This window comes from Podarcis muralis, chromosome 4, assembly GCF_964188315.1.
Source record: "Podarcis muralis chromosome 4, rPodMur119.hap1.1, whole genome shotgun sequence".
NCBI lineage: Eukaryota > Metazoa > Chordata > Lepidosauria > Squamata > Lacertidae > Podarcis > Podarcis muralis.
Window position 1 is genome coordinate 65,539,519 of NC_135658.1, and position 17,816 is coordinate 65,557,334.

At 39.2% G+C, this 17,816-nt stretch overlaps 1 protein-coding gene across 6 annotated transcripts in view; it reads left to right on the forward strand.

The window, feature by feature from the left end:
• Positions 1-17,816, forward strand: part of SH3KBP1 (SH3 domain containing kinase binding protein 1) — a 135,731-nt gene that overhangs the window by 105,425 nt on the left and 12,490 nt on the right. For all 6 annotated transcript variants that reach the window (XM_077927467.1, XM_077927468.1, XM_028727555.2 and 3 more), the window contains 5 exons: positions 6,130-6,231; positions 7,603-7,654; positions 8,848-8,928; positions 9,693-9,855; positions 11,970-12,055. In XM_077927467.1, the coding sequence (XP_077783593.1) occupies positions 6,130-6,231; positions 7,603-7,654; positions 8,848-8,928; positions 9,693-9,855; positions 11,970-12,055 (484 nt within the window). The remainder of the gene's footprint in view (positions 1-6,129; positions 6,232-7,602; positions 7,655-8,847; positions 8,929-9,692; positions 9,856-11,969; positions 12,056-17,816) is intronic.

Consider the following 17,816-nt stretch of genomic DNA (forward strand, 5'->3'; position numbering starts at 1 on the left):
TAAGTTATTTTGCAGTTCCTTCTATAAAGTAACATGCATATCAAGATTTTCAAATATGCTAACATATGAATTTAATCAAATTAAATGATAGGTTATAATTATTTGACTCACTGACATTCCATGTGTGTGTGAGAGAGAGATAACAAAAGAAAATGCATTGAGTTTTAGTCTTTGCAACATTTATTTCCTTATATTCTGTTGATTTTTCTTTTTTTCAACACAGCAGTATCTAGAAATGAGAACTGAAGACAAGATAAAATTATTTGTTAACAGTGAAAGCACTGTAATTAATCTAATCGGAGAGAGAAAAAACAAATAACTAAACAAAACTGAAGTTTAGCCATTAAATCCAAAAATTTAAACACATGTCGGAGAAGTGTCCTAAGAGACAAATGTGAAATGAGAGCTCTATCAAAGTACACACTGTGCTTTTCTTTCCAGTTAAGTGGCTGTGTTACATGGTTCATGCACAGAGTCAGAGACTCTGGCATTTATGAGACAGTAAACTATTACATCCTTCATTTTCATATTATAAGAGAAGCAAGGCAGGTAAGTAGGTAGATTGGCTTTTCAAATTTTACATTATACGCACACTCTCACACTCCTGGCATTAATCTTGTGATGGATCATGATTATTAAACCAAGATTGCTGTTGTATTGTATATTTCCACAAATCAACCACTTCCCTTCAGGACACAGATGCACATTTATTTATTGGGGGGAAATATTTGTTTATTCAGTACTGAGGATATAATGGAATAAATCAGGAATTGTTTAAGATAAGCTAATAATTTTTAAGTTGTAAGTTACAACCGCCCATCTGTTATTTTATTTTAATTTTATATCTGTTTTCTCTGTTTAGTCTCACCAAATATAATTGTAAAATAATTAATTTCAAGCTGCAGTCCTACGTACATTTTCCTGGGAGTAAGCCACACTGAAGTCAGCAAGATTTACTTCTCAGTAAATCTTAGTGTTCTGTCAGCTATCTTCCAGGCTTCCTTAATCTCTTTTACAGAGCAACCATAACCCTAGATCTGTTGCCTGGAGGGTGTTAAAACAAGTCAAAGGTGCCTCCCCTCCGTCAGTAAAGAGCTCTGATGGTGGGAGGCATGGCCACAGCATTGAACTCTCTGGGTATTGATCTATCACAGGCACTATTTCCACCATTTACTGGAGTGTTTTGGGGCATAGGTAGTCTTGTAAGGCATTATTTGAAGTTGCCGCAGGATCTGGTCCATTGCCTGCATCAGCCTCAACCATTGGTTTTTTGTGGGGGTGGGCGGAGAAAGAACAAGAGCAGGTGGTATAAGCAAAATGTACCACCCTTACATTAGTAGTAGTAGTAGTAGTAGTAGTAGTAGTAGTAGTAGTAGTATTCCACTTATCTGACTGAGTTGCCCCAGCCACCCTGGGCGGCTTTCAACAAATTGAAACATTAAGCACAGTAAAACATAAAAAATTAAAAACTTCCCTATTCAGGGCTGCTTTGTTTTCTCAGTGGTTGTAGTATATTATGGATTTGTATTTTAATTGTAACCCACTGATTAGAGTGAAGAGGGGGTAATACATACATACATACATAAATACATACATACATAATACAGTAGCCAACATAAATCTGACATTAATCCATAGCAAGAAAATTAAATAAATTCTTATCTAACAATGTGGTTTAAAACTACTTGCAGTTTTCCTAAAGCACTTATTTATTAAAACAGACACACATTGATATAATATATATTAATTATTGATAAAATAGAATAGCTAAAATAAACAGAGTTCAACTTGTGGAGGAAGGTTACTTTTTCACCCTCTTCCTTTCTTCTTTAGTGCAAAAGCTCTGTTGTAATAATAGGTTATCATACTACTGTAAATTAATGACTATCCATTTAATGTTAGGCTTCTAATAGATCTGTCACATTGCACAAAAGAATGACAGCAATCTGTTCATAATATGAACTATGAGAGCCTTTTGCAATGAGGAAAAAATGCTTTAGTTTCCAGATGGGTAGCCATGCAAGTCTCAGGCAACAAAACAAGAGACTTGTGGCAGCCTTAAAAAGTGACAAATATATTATGACAAGCTTTCAGTCAGCTTCATTAAGTACATGAAGTGCTGTCCTGCATTGGAAGGGTGTGTGTACACACGCACACAGACATACTGTACATACTAGGGGCTGTGCTCCTGCTCACTTCACTCACCAGTCCCTTCATCACAACCTGCCCCCAGGGATTGTCAAAACCATCACTCCCCCCTCCCCTTCCCTCTTTTATCTTCCCAGATATCTGTAACTTTCCTGGGCTACCCTCTTGCTCACTCGTCTCAGTTGGACACCCACACACCTGGGATGACTGCCTGCTGGCCTAGGACACCTACCTGCTGGTCAGCAATACCTACCCATATGCTTACTCGCTAACCTGGGCCACCCGCCTGCTCACCGGCATCTCCCTCCTCCTCAGTCTCTGATGCTGCTGCAGATGCCCAGCTGCTTTGAGAGCCCAGTTTGTCATCATGCTGTACCTTGTCTTGCCACCTGTCAGTAGCCACATGAACTGCAGCATGATGGCATCCCTACATTTTTATTATATGGGGTGGGTTGGAAAGAATTGTAAACAGAACTGTAACCCCTGTCAATAACATAAACATCTTGGCGGTTAACACATGGTAATTTGACAACAGTCCACTGTGCCAATTCAGACCACAAGTGATAGCAGTGAATTTCTTGATGAATGCAGTGAATTTCTTGATGAATGCTGCAGTCTCTTTTTGAAGTTTCTTGGTTATGCTATGACTGCCTTATGGTCAACTACAGAGTGTCCTGAGAAGTTTAACTATTCCTTTGTTGGTTTTTGCATACTCTGTGCTGCTCTTTCTTATATCAAAATTGGGTCCATTAATTATTTATGGAGAGGCTAGTCTGTTTTCCCCCTTTACGTATAATGGCAGAAGGGCATTGTTGGCAAATGATGGTATATATTACATTTGAAGTTGAACCTCTGATGTTGTGGATGATATTATTACATCCTGTAATAGTACTGCAGGAATAGACACGTGGCCAGAAGAACTGGAATCTGGGTCTAGCCCTTGTGTCTGTATCTCTCTTGTGTGGCCTGTTGTTGCTGGTGAGTAGCTGTTTTAGCTTGAAGGGAGGCTATATGTAAGCAGGTATAGTGCTTCCACCCAAGGCCTGTGAGAAGGAAGTGTTGTTGTCCAGGATGGACTGTAGATCCTTGATGATACGTTTGAGTTGAGGCTTCCTTTAAAGATTCTCCCAGCTGTGTGAGAGCTGCTTATCTTTTGAGCTGATTACACATGCCTGGGCCTGGGCCTGCAGAAGCCATTGATTTGTGGGTGGGATGGGTGTGTGGAAAAAAGCATTTGGCCACCTCAGATCATTCTCCCGGTTGTGTGGGATTCCCCCACGGATAAGCTACTCCTACACAGCTTAGATAAAGTCTAAAGGGCACCTTAGTCATATTGATATGCAGTATGTGCAAACACGTTATGTAGCTGTTTGTCTTTTCTGTTCATGAAACCTGCTTCTGCCTCTCAGTTTCTAATACTGTAGCATTCCACCCACTAGGTCTCTGTGGGTCATGTTGCCTTTTGTAGCTGAGGTTTTGAATTATCATATCAAAGTGATTACAAAGGGGGGGTAGATTTACACTGCAAAAGTTGCCAAGAAGGTGGTTCTCGCAACCCCCACTGCTCTTTCAGACAGCTGCAGATTTTTGTGGGGGGAAAGAACCAGATTTATATTCTTGTTCTAGATAGATTTGCTGCATGTAAGGGAAAATGTGAAAGCTTTAAGGGAGTTATGGAGCACCATAGTTTAATGGTAGAGCTCGTGCTACATGTAGAGACGTCCCACAATCAACTCTAGTTAAGAGGAAATTTGGTAGCTGTGAGTGCTGCTGCCAGTTGAGAAAAGTCCACACTAGGCTGGACAGACCAGGGCTCTTGAATATAAGGCAGCTACATATCTTCTTAAGGGTAGGGTGCATTTCTGCCAGGCTCTGACCATTAGAATGTCACAATCAACAAACTTTCCACAAAAGGCAATAGGGGTTCACACAATCCTGCAAACCGCTCTCTCCCTCCCTCCCTCCCTCTCTCAGACTTTAATGACAGTTGCAGTATATCCAATGCCCATTGGATCTATATCTGACATGGGGCAAATATTGCATTGAATGAATGTTGCATTATATAATTCCTTCCAGTACACTGTGTTTCTAAAATGAAAACAGAGGTAACTTTTAATATATAAGCTGAAGATTTTTCCTTTTGTAGTTAAATCCTTTGTCCACCTGTTTCTCATCTTATGCAGATCGTGAGCCACATTGGGATAGCAAACTCTTTTTATTTCTTTGCACAGTGCCAGACAGATGGCTGCATCTTTATAAATAATGATCATGGTGGTGATGCAGAAGAAAGTGTCATTCTGCTGTAGGCAGTTGCATATGCTATCCTTAAACAATTCTCTCTTTTTTGCCATTACTTTTTGCATATGTGTAAGTTTCACGTGTACATATTTCCATGCAAGGGTATGAATGTAACAGGAACATACAGAAATCAATGAAGCTGCATATTCTATGGCACTTGAGGAAATTCATTAGAAAGAGTTATAAAGAGCATATGCTCAAACTGGCAAGTGTATACAAATCTTGGTTCTCCTGACCGCCTGACAGTCCCCTCCCAGTCCCCTAGATATGATGCAGGCAGCTCAGTGGGGATTAAAACTGAGTCTAGAGCAGCAGTTCTCAACCTGTGGGTCCTCAGATGTTGTTGGACTACAACTCCCATCATTCCTGAGCTCTGGCCTTGCTAGCTAGGGGTGATGGGAGTTGTAGTTCAACAACATCTGGGGACCCGCAGGTTGAGAAAGGCTGGTCTAGAGGAAGGAGTGGGGGAATAAGCTTCCTGCTGGTGTACTAGTCCCATTTAGTTCCCTCTCCAGAGCACAGAGCACCTCCTATTTCTTTCCTGGTCAGCAAAGGGAGAAGCTGGTTTCCCCTTTTCTAGGTTTCCTGTAGCTTGCGCATACCTCCAATCTGACTCATGGGCATGCAGTCACTATAGCTGGAGTCTTCTGGTACCTCTCTCTCATCTCCCTGCATAGTATGCCGCTGTTTTAGTGCCCTCACATGCAGCACAGTCACAAAAGCATGCCATATGTGAGCTGTGGTGGTAGCAAAGACTTAACCCAATTAGACCCTGGGGTCACTAGCAGTGGTTTTAATGGTGGCGGCAGCCCAGCCTAGCCCATGACAGCCTATGTGAATGAAGTCTGCTGCTAGGCTTTAGTATGTCGTTAATACTGCCACTTCTACTGCTTGGTGCCATGATGGGGGCATAAAGTGGGGTATAAGTATGCATCTATATGTGTGTGTGTATACAGACATAAACATGTATACACTCACCACCTTGTTTTTAGAAATGCTTATTGTATTATTGTGTTACATAAGGAGTCAGCATTTAAGCATAAAGACTCTTGTGTTTTATAATGTGAAGGCAGCAATGTAGAATGTAGATGTAGAATGATGTCTTGCTTCTCCTCCTCTACATGATACGCTTCCAACTCTGCCATCTTTTCTGCCTAGCTTCACATGAAAGGAGGCAGAAGAGAAGGGAAAGACAGACAGATCTGTACACCTGTCACAGAAGGGTTCCTTTTCTTCACTTGTGCACCCTCTAGTTTTTATTCCCCACCATATCAAAAACTGACTCTCTAAGGTGCTGCCAAAAATGTGCACTCCTATAGAATTCAGATAAACAGCAGGTGTGTTTGGGGTGGGTGGTATTGGTACTAATTACTTTAATGTTTTAATATTTAATGGCCACCAATACGTGACATTCTCATGACTTGCTATCTGTTGCTACTTTCCCCTTTTTCATAATGTATTGACCAGGGAACTAGCAATGTGTCTATGACTAGTAAGCACATTTAAACAACCAACACCACAAGTTACCGATGAAAACTTAGCAATATACACACCATGGCCGCATAAAACATGTTCTGCATATATCCCACTTTATACTCTCAGTTCACAGGGGAAAATAATCCTGCCTTGTCAAAAGACATGTTTTTCAATGTATGCAATCAATTTCTTCTTTATGTACCTTAGGAATGTATTGATACTGGCTGGTGGGAAGGAGAACTCAACGGCAGAAGAGGAGTATTTCCTGATAACTTTGTTAAATTACTTATTTCTGACTTTGAAAAAGAGGTAGGATCTGTTTGCCCTTTATCACTGAGAATTTTATGAACCTGTGTCTTTTGTTTGGAACACGTTAGTTATAATAAAATATTGAAAAGCTGAAACTCACCTAAATTTTTTTGGGGGATAAATGTTTGTTTATGGACAGCAGCATGTTTGTGTAGCTTGAAATGGCATTGTGTAGCTTTTTCAACTTGCGGTGTAAGAAGCTGAATTGAAAAACTAGCTTCAGCAAGATTGTTCTAAAAGCCCGTATTCTATTTGCACAGAATCAGGCATTGTTGCATCCAGTGTCTGTGCTTGAGCAGAACAGACTCCACTAGCATAACATGACTCCTTCCTCTCCTCCCTGCTGCAGACCCCAGCATGCCCCCCAAATGTGCTCCAGAGGGTAGAACTCTCCAGACCAGATTTGGGGGGAACACTGAGGAAAAGAGGAAGGGGAAGTCCTGTTGCACATGCACATGCACTGCACAGCACTGGACTCCATCCAGTTATTCATGTGAATAAATGGCTGGTGATTGTGCTGTAATTTGCTGGATTTCTTGTTTCTTCAGAAGAGTCTTAAACTGAATGAGAATATTGGGCCAATTAGGTCAGTATTGCCTTCACTGACTGGCAGTGGCTCTCCAGCCCAACAACATGGAGGAATCAGGGATTGAACCTTGGACTTTCTGTGAATGAAGCGTGTTCTCTACATTCCCCATGTTAATGGGTGATCAAAAATTTTAGTAAAGCTTACTACAGATATATAAAACCCATTAAATCTACCCTCATGTAGCTACAGAAAACTTAGTGTACAAATATACTGCAGAGCATTATAACTTAAAATTTGATGTTCATATTTGATCCAAAATTTCACCCTAAAACATTAACACTGAATACTAATGCAACACAGTGTCATACGTGTTTCAATCACAAAAGTCCTCTTTACGGTGGTAGATATATTTTCCAAATATAGATATATATCTGAAGAAGTGATCTCCATTCAACAAATGCTATGGTAAATGGTTCGACTTTAAGGTGCCTCAAGGCTTTTTGTTTTTTCAGTACTTTCCTGTAATTAATCTACTTTGGTTTCAGGAAACAAAGTATAACTGCAGAGAAGTAACTTCCTGCTTAACAAAGTCTTTGTACACTAAGCAAATATGGGCATAACGGCAAATAGTCACATATAATTTCCATATAGTAGCAGCTAGTCTTTACTAAATTATGATGGCTGTCTCCTCTCTCACTATGTTCATAAATTGCATTTATCTGCTGTGTTGCTGAAAGACTTTACAAACATTTTTTTTTTTTTTTAGTTATTAGAATGATTTTATGTTCTGTCTGGTTCAAATTCTTTTTAGCAACCTGGTTATCATTTCCTTTTTATTTTAGAGACCTAAGAAACCACCACCTCCATCAGCTCCTGCCTTCAAACAAGGATCAGGTAATGCACTGTTGCTTTATAATCAGCATCAGTAAATATCCCTTACATCCACTTTTCTGTCTCTTAATGGAAGCTCTCAGTATCACTTTATGCACCATGCCATTTAAAAATTGTTAAATTGCAGGTACTGTCTGGCAGCAGCAGACTGCTTCTGAAATCCCAGGGTTGCTCATGTCAGTAATCATTCTTGGGTTAAGAAAGCCTAGCCAAGTACTAGTCCCATTTGGTGAAGAATTGGTAACATTGTACCAAATTAAAGAAGGCAGGGAAGACTGGTATACTTATTAATATGGTGTTTATGTATCAATTCATAATAATTCATTTTAGAGTGTTATTAGTTCATTACCGCTTTGAAAAAGACATAGAAGACCTTTAATTTTATGACGGAGTAATTATCAGACAATCTTCCCAAAACCATTCTATAGCAGTAACATGCATTTGCCATCTAGTGGTTGTTAAAGAAAAGCACTAACAATGATTATCTTCCATATTGTATTCACAATTGAAGTAAAAGCCATTTGTTTTTGAGATGCATCCTCTCAATATTTAATATTTCCGAAACTGGCAGGCAGTGAAGGTGACTGACCACAGTTTTATGTACTAAATGTGGGGGGGGGGGGACATCTTACATGTTGTCCTATTTGCCCAAGCAAGTAATAATTGCCTTTGGAGAGGCAACTGTGGCAGACTACATACCACAACTGTGTGGCTGACTGCATACCTCCATGCATGTTTTTTCCTACACACAGCTCTCTTTCTTCCACCTTTGTTTATTTGTTCATTCATTCCTTTGTCACATTTATAGCCTGCTTTTCTTCCATCATGGGAGTCAATGCAGCATACATATGGTTGGCAAGCATTGCCTGTCCAGCATACATATGGTTGGCAAGGCACTGACCAAACCTTCAGATGCTTACAAGGGGAACTCCCATGTGAAAGAGTCCTAAGTATAAATTCTCTCTCTCTCTCTCTCTCTCTCTCTCTCTCTCTCTCTCTCTCTGTGTGTGTGTGTGTGTGTGAGAGAGAGAGAGAGAGAGAGAGAGAGAGAGAGAGCGCAAACACATATTTGGAAACAAACCCCATATTCATTTGTCATGAAGCATATTGCCTTAGCAAACCTAAATAAATAAATAAATGCATATTTCCAAATTCTTGATTTCCTTTCTAAACAATTACATTGATTTTTTTTATAGCTACGACAGACAGAAAACATGAAATCAAAAAGGTACCTCCTGAAAGACCAGAATGTCTTCCTCATCGAACAGAAGAGAAAGGTAAGAAGCATTACTTCTGAGAGAAAAGTCCATCTTATATTTTAGTAAATGCTGTGGTCCTTGGAGACTGGTGATTCTCCCCTGCTTAAATCAGTTCTCCCAGCAACCCCCAGTTGGGAGGAACACAATATGATATTCTGTCAGTCTGAGGCCTAGGAAGAATTACCATCCCACCAGCTCTCCTCAAACATTCTCCCACAAGCAAGTGGGAACAGCAGCAGCAGCACAATCAAAGGACAGTTCCACAGAGCTCCCTCTCTGGCTGGACTTGCCTTTTCCTTCTCTTCCTGAAAGAGTGACCTTTCCCTGATGATTTGCAAGACTCTTCTAAGGACTTTCATTTGCACAATGGGGTTTCCCTCCTCTTCCCCCAAAATTGGCTCTGGGGAGGGATTGGGAGAAACTCCAGAACTGCACAATGTGGAGGGAGCAAATTGTTCCATCTGAATCCTTGTGCAGACTGAACTTTTGTAATAATGTGACACTGAATTCCACCCATTGGTGGAACACATGTTTGCAGTAATTTGTATTCATTTGTTTTCAGTGTTGTAAGTGGCCCATAGAAAAACAATTTGTTTAGGTTTGAGAAATTTTCTACACTTCATTACTTTACAGTAAATAAAAGTATGTGCTTTATTGGCGTTACAATAAAGATGATGTAAGATATTTTTTCTATTGGGTGTTGCCCATAGCTGTAACTTCCATAAGTGAGAGAGTTTTGCTTTAAAATGTCTTCATTCTTTTTGGGGGAAATTGATTTAAAGAAAGACCAGAGAGAGAGCAAAAGCTGTTAGATTTACAGAAGCCTTCTGTTCCTGCTATACCACCGAAGAAACCTCGACCACCCAAAACAAACTCTTTGAACAGACCTGGTACGTTGCCTCCAAGAAGACCAGAAAGACCAATTGTGCCTCTGACCCATACAAGGTATTTGATGGATCAGTTCTTTAAAAGAAATCAGTGGATGATAAAACATATTTATGATGAAATCTTGTAGATACTTGCACCTCGTTAAGTCTCTTTGAAGTACACATAATGTGTACTTTGAAGTGCAAAATAGACATAATAAATTATTTTGATTTATATTACTACTTTAAAATCTGTTTTAATAAAACATGAGTGGTTGGCCTCCAGTTAGGTATTGCATTTGCAACCTACAGCATAATGTAGTAATTTCATTTGATTTTATAAAGGACTGGCTGATTCCTTATCTTCCATCTTGATTGCAGAAATTCTCTGATGGGGCCCTCTAGTGGTACCCCATGCAGTGGTGGACCTTGGGGTCTCAAATTTCAGCAGCTCCCTGTGCAACACCAAAATCCAGAACACACATACAGAGCAGCTCTCACCTTCCATGCACCATGGCCAGTGCGACTGAACCAGTCATGCTTTCCTAAATTCACCTCTGCCCTATGACCCTGAGGTTTGGTTAGTGACTGATGTCACTAGTATGGCAGGTTGTGCCCTGTGGAGCTTCTTACCGGTAGAGTTTCAGCAGGAACCATCCTTCCCTTCCTTCAAATGTAATTTGAAAAAAACCTATTGTTTTGCAACATGTTTTCTTTTAACCAATCGGCATTTATTAATATTTATTGAGTGGACAGGTGGAGTCCCCCCAATCCCAGGTGACTCCCGAGTGGAATAATGACTCAAGACAACATGCTATAGGATTAAAATTGGCCACAACTTCATTAAGTTTCAGATGTAGGGAGACCTTGGCTCAAGCATTGGGCATTTATCCTTCCCAGTCCCCAGCTGAGGGTCCACCCTCTGTTGTGTGGGCAGGACGGTCCCTCCCCCTACCTGGCCAATCCCCTGGCAACGCCTCCCCAGGCGGGATTGGGCGATTGGCTGAGGTAGGTGGAGACCTCCAGGTATCCAGCCTGGGGAGGGTGAAACCAGCCCATAGCACCAGGAGCTGCATGGGATCCTGGGGGCTGCATGTGACCACGCAAAAGGCGCCCCCATTTGATGTGGGGAGCAGTCATTGGTGTTTTTAATGATCTTTAATGGATCTCTTGTTGATTTAATCCTTATATGTTGTACTTCCCCCTACTGTATTTTTTTAATGAAAGTGCTGATTTATAAATTTGTAAATAAGTAAATTAAATTGTTTGATGACAATGGCTTTCCATCATCAAGCAAAACCATAGATTAGACTTCTTAGTAACTTCTACTATTTATTAAATACAGTGGAACCTCGGGTTGCGAACATGATCTGTGCAGGAGGCACGTTCACAACCCACAGCGCCGTGTCTGCGCACGCATGGGTTGCAATTCGGTGCTTCTGTGCATGCGCAAAGTGTGATTTCTGTGCGTGTGCAAAGTACCGTTCCGGTACTTCCAGGTTCGTTGTGGTGCACAACCCGAAATCGTGTAACCTGAAGCGTCTGTAATCCAAGGTACCACTGTAGTGCGAAATAATTTATTTTTTTTGAACGATGAAAAGCCCCAGTTTTCAGCAGCCCTTCACAAGTCCACTTTTGGTACTCATCTGCCATGCAAAGTCACAAAACACCCACTCTGAAACTGTCACCGGAAAGCCATTAGTTATTAAGCGTCTCGGTGAGGGAGCCAATCCTACTGAAGGAGCTGCAGCCAACGCTTCAATTGGCAGGGGTGGGGGGCTTAACCCCATTATCACAGCTTGACTCTTCATAACTTTATCACTTAATGGGTCTGCAACACATTCTGCCTTTCTTCATATCACTTAGGGTTTTCATACACAAATTGTTATTTTTTAAATTGCTGATCAGAGGGTATCCTTTCAGATTTTCTTCATCTCAAGATGCAGTTAACATTTGAGAAATTGTTTAGGACACTAGTGTGTCTAAAATAGGCCCTTTTGACAGGTGTTAAAGAGAAACAAGATAAGGTTAATCCTAGCAGCATGTCGGTTTACAAGCGATGGCTCCCTCGGACAGCTCACTGTGACCCAGGAGCTGCGCGTGAGGAATGCTTCTTTCCCTCAGTTTGCAAGATACAAGAAATTACTGTTAACAGGCAGTCCCAGTAAAAATATCTCTCGTTTTTGACTGCAGGAATGATATCCCAAAAGTAGATCTAGCGAGCTGTATATCGTCCAGCACCTTAGAAAAGGATTCCACAGAAAGGAGCAATGACATCGGTAAGTTGAGGTGCTTTTTATACTGGACCTACCTCCTAAATATACATTACCTTTCAGTATTAATTTTATCATACAGTATTATTTAAATTTCCAGTAAATGTACCATGTTATTTTTAAGAAATACATATCCAAAAATTTAGAAGAAATTGGGTGCAAAATATTTTCAGTGCTTGGAACCTTTTGTGTGATTGCAGATCATTTTGTTGTGAAGGTTTTGGAAAGCTAATTTTAAAAAATTACCTGAAATGGTTGCTGCTGTTTGTAAAATGAGTTGTAGATGTCTGTTGTAGTTAAGAATTTGATCAGATTACCTGACACTCTTGAGATTTAACTACGCAACCTACTCTGAGGAAACTAAAGATTAATTACGGTTTTTTCCCCATCACAAATTAGAACACAAAAGGTATGTTCTGAATTGGTGGGGTATCAGTCTTCTGACTGCTGGAAAACAAGGTGTTCTGACTGTGGTCATATATCTGTAAGCAAAGCCAGTGTCATTTTCAGATGGAAATATTTCAATGTCATCTGCTTCAGTCACTCAGTTCAGTAACAACTGTGCTGCAGCAGACATGTTTTTATAAGAGGCAGTCTTTGTATCCTAAATTGTAAGCATTACTACATTTCATTGGTAGCATGCACTGTTATTTTTATGTTGTGGTTTCTTCATAGAGCACATATTGATTAAATGTTGTACTGCAGTAGCTAATCTTCCTTCTCTCCAGACTTGGCAGTTTTGCACTTGTTTGCAACTGCTATGCTAACTTTTAAAACCGAGTTTTTTTAAAATAATTAGGCTGCAATCCTATGCATACTCACTAGGAAACAAGTACCATTAAACAGTAAACATGTTTTTCTTTCTCTCAATCTTTTGTCTGTTTTTGTGCTGTGTGGAATCTCTAGTAGCAAGCTGGTTGTTTAGTTCATAGAATGTGCTTTTCCAACCAAACACTTGACTGAGAATAGCAAAGCAAGGTGTCTGTAATGATAAGTAACTTACAAGTAAGGTGCATGAATTTTTAAATTGGCAGATTTATTACATTAGTTTGTTGCTGGCTTTTGCACAGTGTTAGAAATTTCATGTGCTTTTATAAATAATAATATGTAAGCTTTCTAATTTTAGGTAACAGTAAGTGCCAACAGAATGCAGAATGTTTTCTGCTTTTGTAAGCCTTCTATTATTTGTAGGATTGAAACGTTAGTGTTAAAAGCTACCTGTCATTATGTTCTAATACTATTAGAAAAATACTCTAATAACCAAAATAGTAATAATGAATCAACTGACAGTTATGGAACAGCTACTAGTTTTAGAAAGTCTAAACTGCCAGTTACAAACACTATAACAGTCTGAGAACTACTACTTTATACTTATTGTCACACATTTTCCTTTTGCTAGGGAGATTATAATCAAAGCGTAAGCTTCCATTATTTTTGTAGGCATAAATGAGGGTCACAGGGGCAAATTGTTTGCAACAGCAAAACAGAATTCCTCAATAAATAATTGTTAATCCTGAATTACAAGATTTTATTTTTATAAGGCTTTTGATGACAGATAAACATAATTAAGAAAATAAACAGCCATATACTGAGGCACAGAATTAAATAACTATCGAATTAAAACAACACACAGTTCTGTTATCATACTAGACAATGAATAGTTAGAGATGCTTAATAAGTTTATTCATTGTGTGAAGAGTGAATTGATTAAAATATTTGTGGGTAGTGCTAGACCTTTAGTAAACATGATGGAGGACAGAAATACTTAGGATTTATATACACAAATTGATTTGGGACAGATTAAATAAAAGTGGACATGTGTGTGAGGTGAGACATGTTCTCACAATTGCCTTGGCCATTTACATAGTGATAACCCCAACAATAAGAGGGTGAAATTCAGCTGCTATCTTTATAGGGTAATTTGAACACAGTTTGGACCAGAAATAATAGTTGTTGGCAAGTTTGTTTTGTAAAAGAAAACAAAAATCACATCACATTATCATGAAGAGAAATAGCATAGCCTTGTATTATCCTGCAATCGGCTCGGACAGGGAAGCATTTTGTTTAACATCTTGAAGAGCTGTCGTCCCATCTGGGTTTACCATGACCGACTAACATCAGTGACTCTGTCTTAACCTTCTCTGCTGACTGCTAAGTTCTGGTCATCATTTGTGTGAACATGGTTACCCAGAGGATAAATATGCTTGATGTAATTTTCTTGGCATGAAGACTTAGGGTATTTATATCTAATAGGGTTGGATTACTAAATCAGTGAATGGTGGATAGATTTTATTTTGTTGTTGTTTTTGTTCTGATTTAAATGTTTGTATGTAAGATATTTTCCAGCTGTATCTGTGGCTCACACTTCCTTCTTTTTTTAAAAAAAAAGTTCGTTAGTCTTAACTGTTAAGTGTGTCTTTAGAAATCTATTCCCTTTCCTCCTCACACCTTTTTTTTCTTTTCTCTTCTTTTTCTACATTTCCAGTGATGCCTTTCTTTTCCTTTCCACTCACATTTCTTCAAGCTTTCCCCATTTACATCCCTTTACCATGGGTAATTCTTCTTCACTTGATGATGGTAAGGCTTTTTCACCTTCTGTCTGTCCTGTCATTATTTTTCCTGAAAATGAGTGGTATATTCCTACCATTCTCCTGACATCCTGTTGTATGCTGTGCTGTTGCAGATATTATTATTATTATTATTATTATTATTATTATTATTATTATTATTATTATTATTTATTATACCGCCCTTTATCCTAGGATCACAGAGTAGTTTAAAATATAAAAACACAAAATACATAACAAAGTCAAATGTCAAAGAGAACAACTACCAGACTTTTAGAAGACATCTGAAGGCAGCCCTGTTTAGGGAAGCTTTTAATGTTTGATGCATTACTGTATTTTAATATTTTGTTGGAAGCCGCCCAGAGTGGCTAGGGAAGTTGTTGTTGTTGTTGTTGTTGTTATTATTATTATTATTATTATTATTATTATTATTATTATTATTATGTAACAAACTAAAACAATACCCCCACAACAGTTTAAAAGGCCATAGATTGTTTAATTAGCCAGAGGCCTGGGAGAAGGGGAATGTTTTTGTCTAAAGAAGGTGCCAGGCGAGCCTCCCTTGGGAGAGCATTCCACAAATGGGGAGCCATGGCAGAAAAGGCCCATTCTCATGCTGCCCCCCTCTATATACCCTATGGAGGAGGCACACAAAGAAGGGCCTCAGATGCTGATAACAGGATCTGGGGCAGTTCATTTGGGGAGGGGTGGTCCTTGAGGTATTGATGTCCTGAGCTGTTTAAGGCTTTAGAGGTCAAAACCAGCACTCTGAATTGGGCCCAGAAATTAACTGGCAGTCAGTGCAGTCAAGCCAGGATTGGCGTTATATGTTCAAATCATCTTCCCCCAGTGAACAACCTGGCCACTGAATTCTGCAGCAGCTGAAGTTTCTAAACCATATTCAAAGGCAGCCCCACATATTACACAGTTCAGTAATATAACCTAGAGGTTACCAGAGCATAGATGGCTATCTAGTTTGGTAGATGAAGAGGTGTTGCATATTTTTAAACTTTAATGCTTCTGGAAATATTTTATTGGTTTATGCATTTCCATTATGCATACAGTGTCAAATCATTTGTTGTGAAATGGTTTGCCCACCTAAAGTTTTAATACATATGTTTTTGGAGCATCACTGTAAGTGAAATCAGTAGCATGGTTAAAATACCTCAATCTCACCTTTACTATAAAATAAATGCATGCAACTTGGACCAGTACAGCATTTAATTCCTTGGGGGGGGGGATGCTCAATGCATATACAAAGATTCTATTAATGGGAGTGTTCTCCCATTAATAGAACAGAACAAGGAAGCTACAGTATACCAGCAGCAGCATCTGCTTATTGGACCAACTGATTGCTGCAGGTGTGCAGATATTATTTTAAAATAACTAGAATTTTCCAAGCATTTTAAATAAGAAAATAACCTCTCCTGCTATAATTTTAATTTGATGTTTTCAGGCCCTGTAGAATGAACCAACTAATTTCCAGAGAAGGTGCATGAATTTTGTGGAGATTAAAGAAATGCCAAAACCTAGAAAGGTGCTTCTAAGTTCATTGTGTCAAGAGAAGGATTATTTTGCTCACATTTGTAGACAGAATTTGTAGAATGTGAGCAAAAAACATGAAGCATGCTCAAAATTAGGGAATAATGGGAAATAGTGCTCAGTTTTTAGTATGGTGGTTCTACATTACAATTTCTATGTGAGCTATTGTTGGAATTGCATTAGAGTGAATTTGTTAATTGTATGTCTGTAATGGGCACATGTTTCAGAAATTATTTTTCTCTAGCATAAGAAACTACCAATAAAGTCCTTAAGGCTGAAGTACAAAATAGGTTTTTGATCCCTATTTTTCAGATGTAAAATGAAGTAAATATGCATTCCTTTTAAGTTTGTGTATGAAGCTTGTGAACACCTGGGAGTTGCTTTGTAGTTATAATTATGAATAACAATTGCTTTAACTATTACCTTGTTTTGAGGCCAGTTTTGTTAAATGTAAGTGAAGTTTTAGAATCCTAGTGGTGTTTACAAAAAAATGAATTAAAACGACCTCCCATTTTCTATTTTTAGGGAGAGGATTCAATAGAATGGGTGGGGGAGTTGCGATACTATCCAGTGGCATTTGTTGTTGTGTCACACCATGCTCCCTTGAAGTGAACGAAATTTAGCACAATGTGCTGGTATGTCAATAATAAAGCCACAGTTCTATAACACAACAAGCACCAAAGTGTGAATCACCCGTAAGAATGTGGAACTAAAGCACTAGCACAATAATCAGGAAAACAAATGTAATATTCCCCACGTTTGAATTCAGCTGTAGTTACACATACGTAAATCCATTTAAAACTGATTCCTCCTACGTCACAATTGAGGAGAAGTAATTGGGACTACTCCAATGACTCCTAAGATAGAGAGTCCTATTAGTGATGTGCAGACCTTGCTTTCTCTGCCAGGGAATCTCTAAAAACACTTTTCCTACTAGCATTTAACAGGGACACAACAAATGCAAATGGGTGAAGGATGTCCCCACAACTAATTATACCTTACCTTTATGAACAAGGAGGGGGCTAAAGAATCATGGGCAGGGCTTACTACATATAGGCAATGCTTTTTTTTCTGGGGGGTACGCAGGGGTATGCATACCCCTAAATATTTTGTGAATCTAAGTTTGGCCTCATTGAGGGGCAGTATTTCAATATGAGTAGGAAAATGAGAGTACCCCTAAACATTTTTTTTAGAAAAAAAAGGACTGTATATAGGAGAACCTTGCAGGGCCAGACATCAGCTGGAAATGTCAGAATTTCCTACTAATGAGATCAGGAGGCAGAGAAAGCTACAAATCCTATGATCCCATGCAACTAGTGACTGTCCACAGGGAGAATCATTTGGTAGAGAAGGGCAGCCTGTGTTGTTGTTGTTGTTGTTGTTTTCTGCCGCTGCTGTTGTTTTGTGGAGGGGCAGCTGGCTTATGGCAGGGGCAGAAAGAGGTTATCAAACTACAGCGGAGAAAATGTGCCATCAAAGTTTAACTTTCATTTGCTTTTAGCATTTACTGACAGCGAGACATGAACCTGTAACCCTTTCCTATGTGTGACTTGCATGACCTTGACTGTGTCCCTGCTGATGTAACTTGATTGCGCACTTCCAAAGCAGATTATGTACTGCTCAAAAAAAAGTATTAATAGGAGTGATGAAGAAAGATA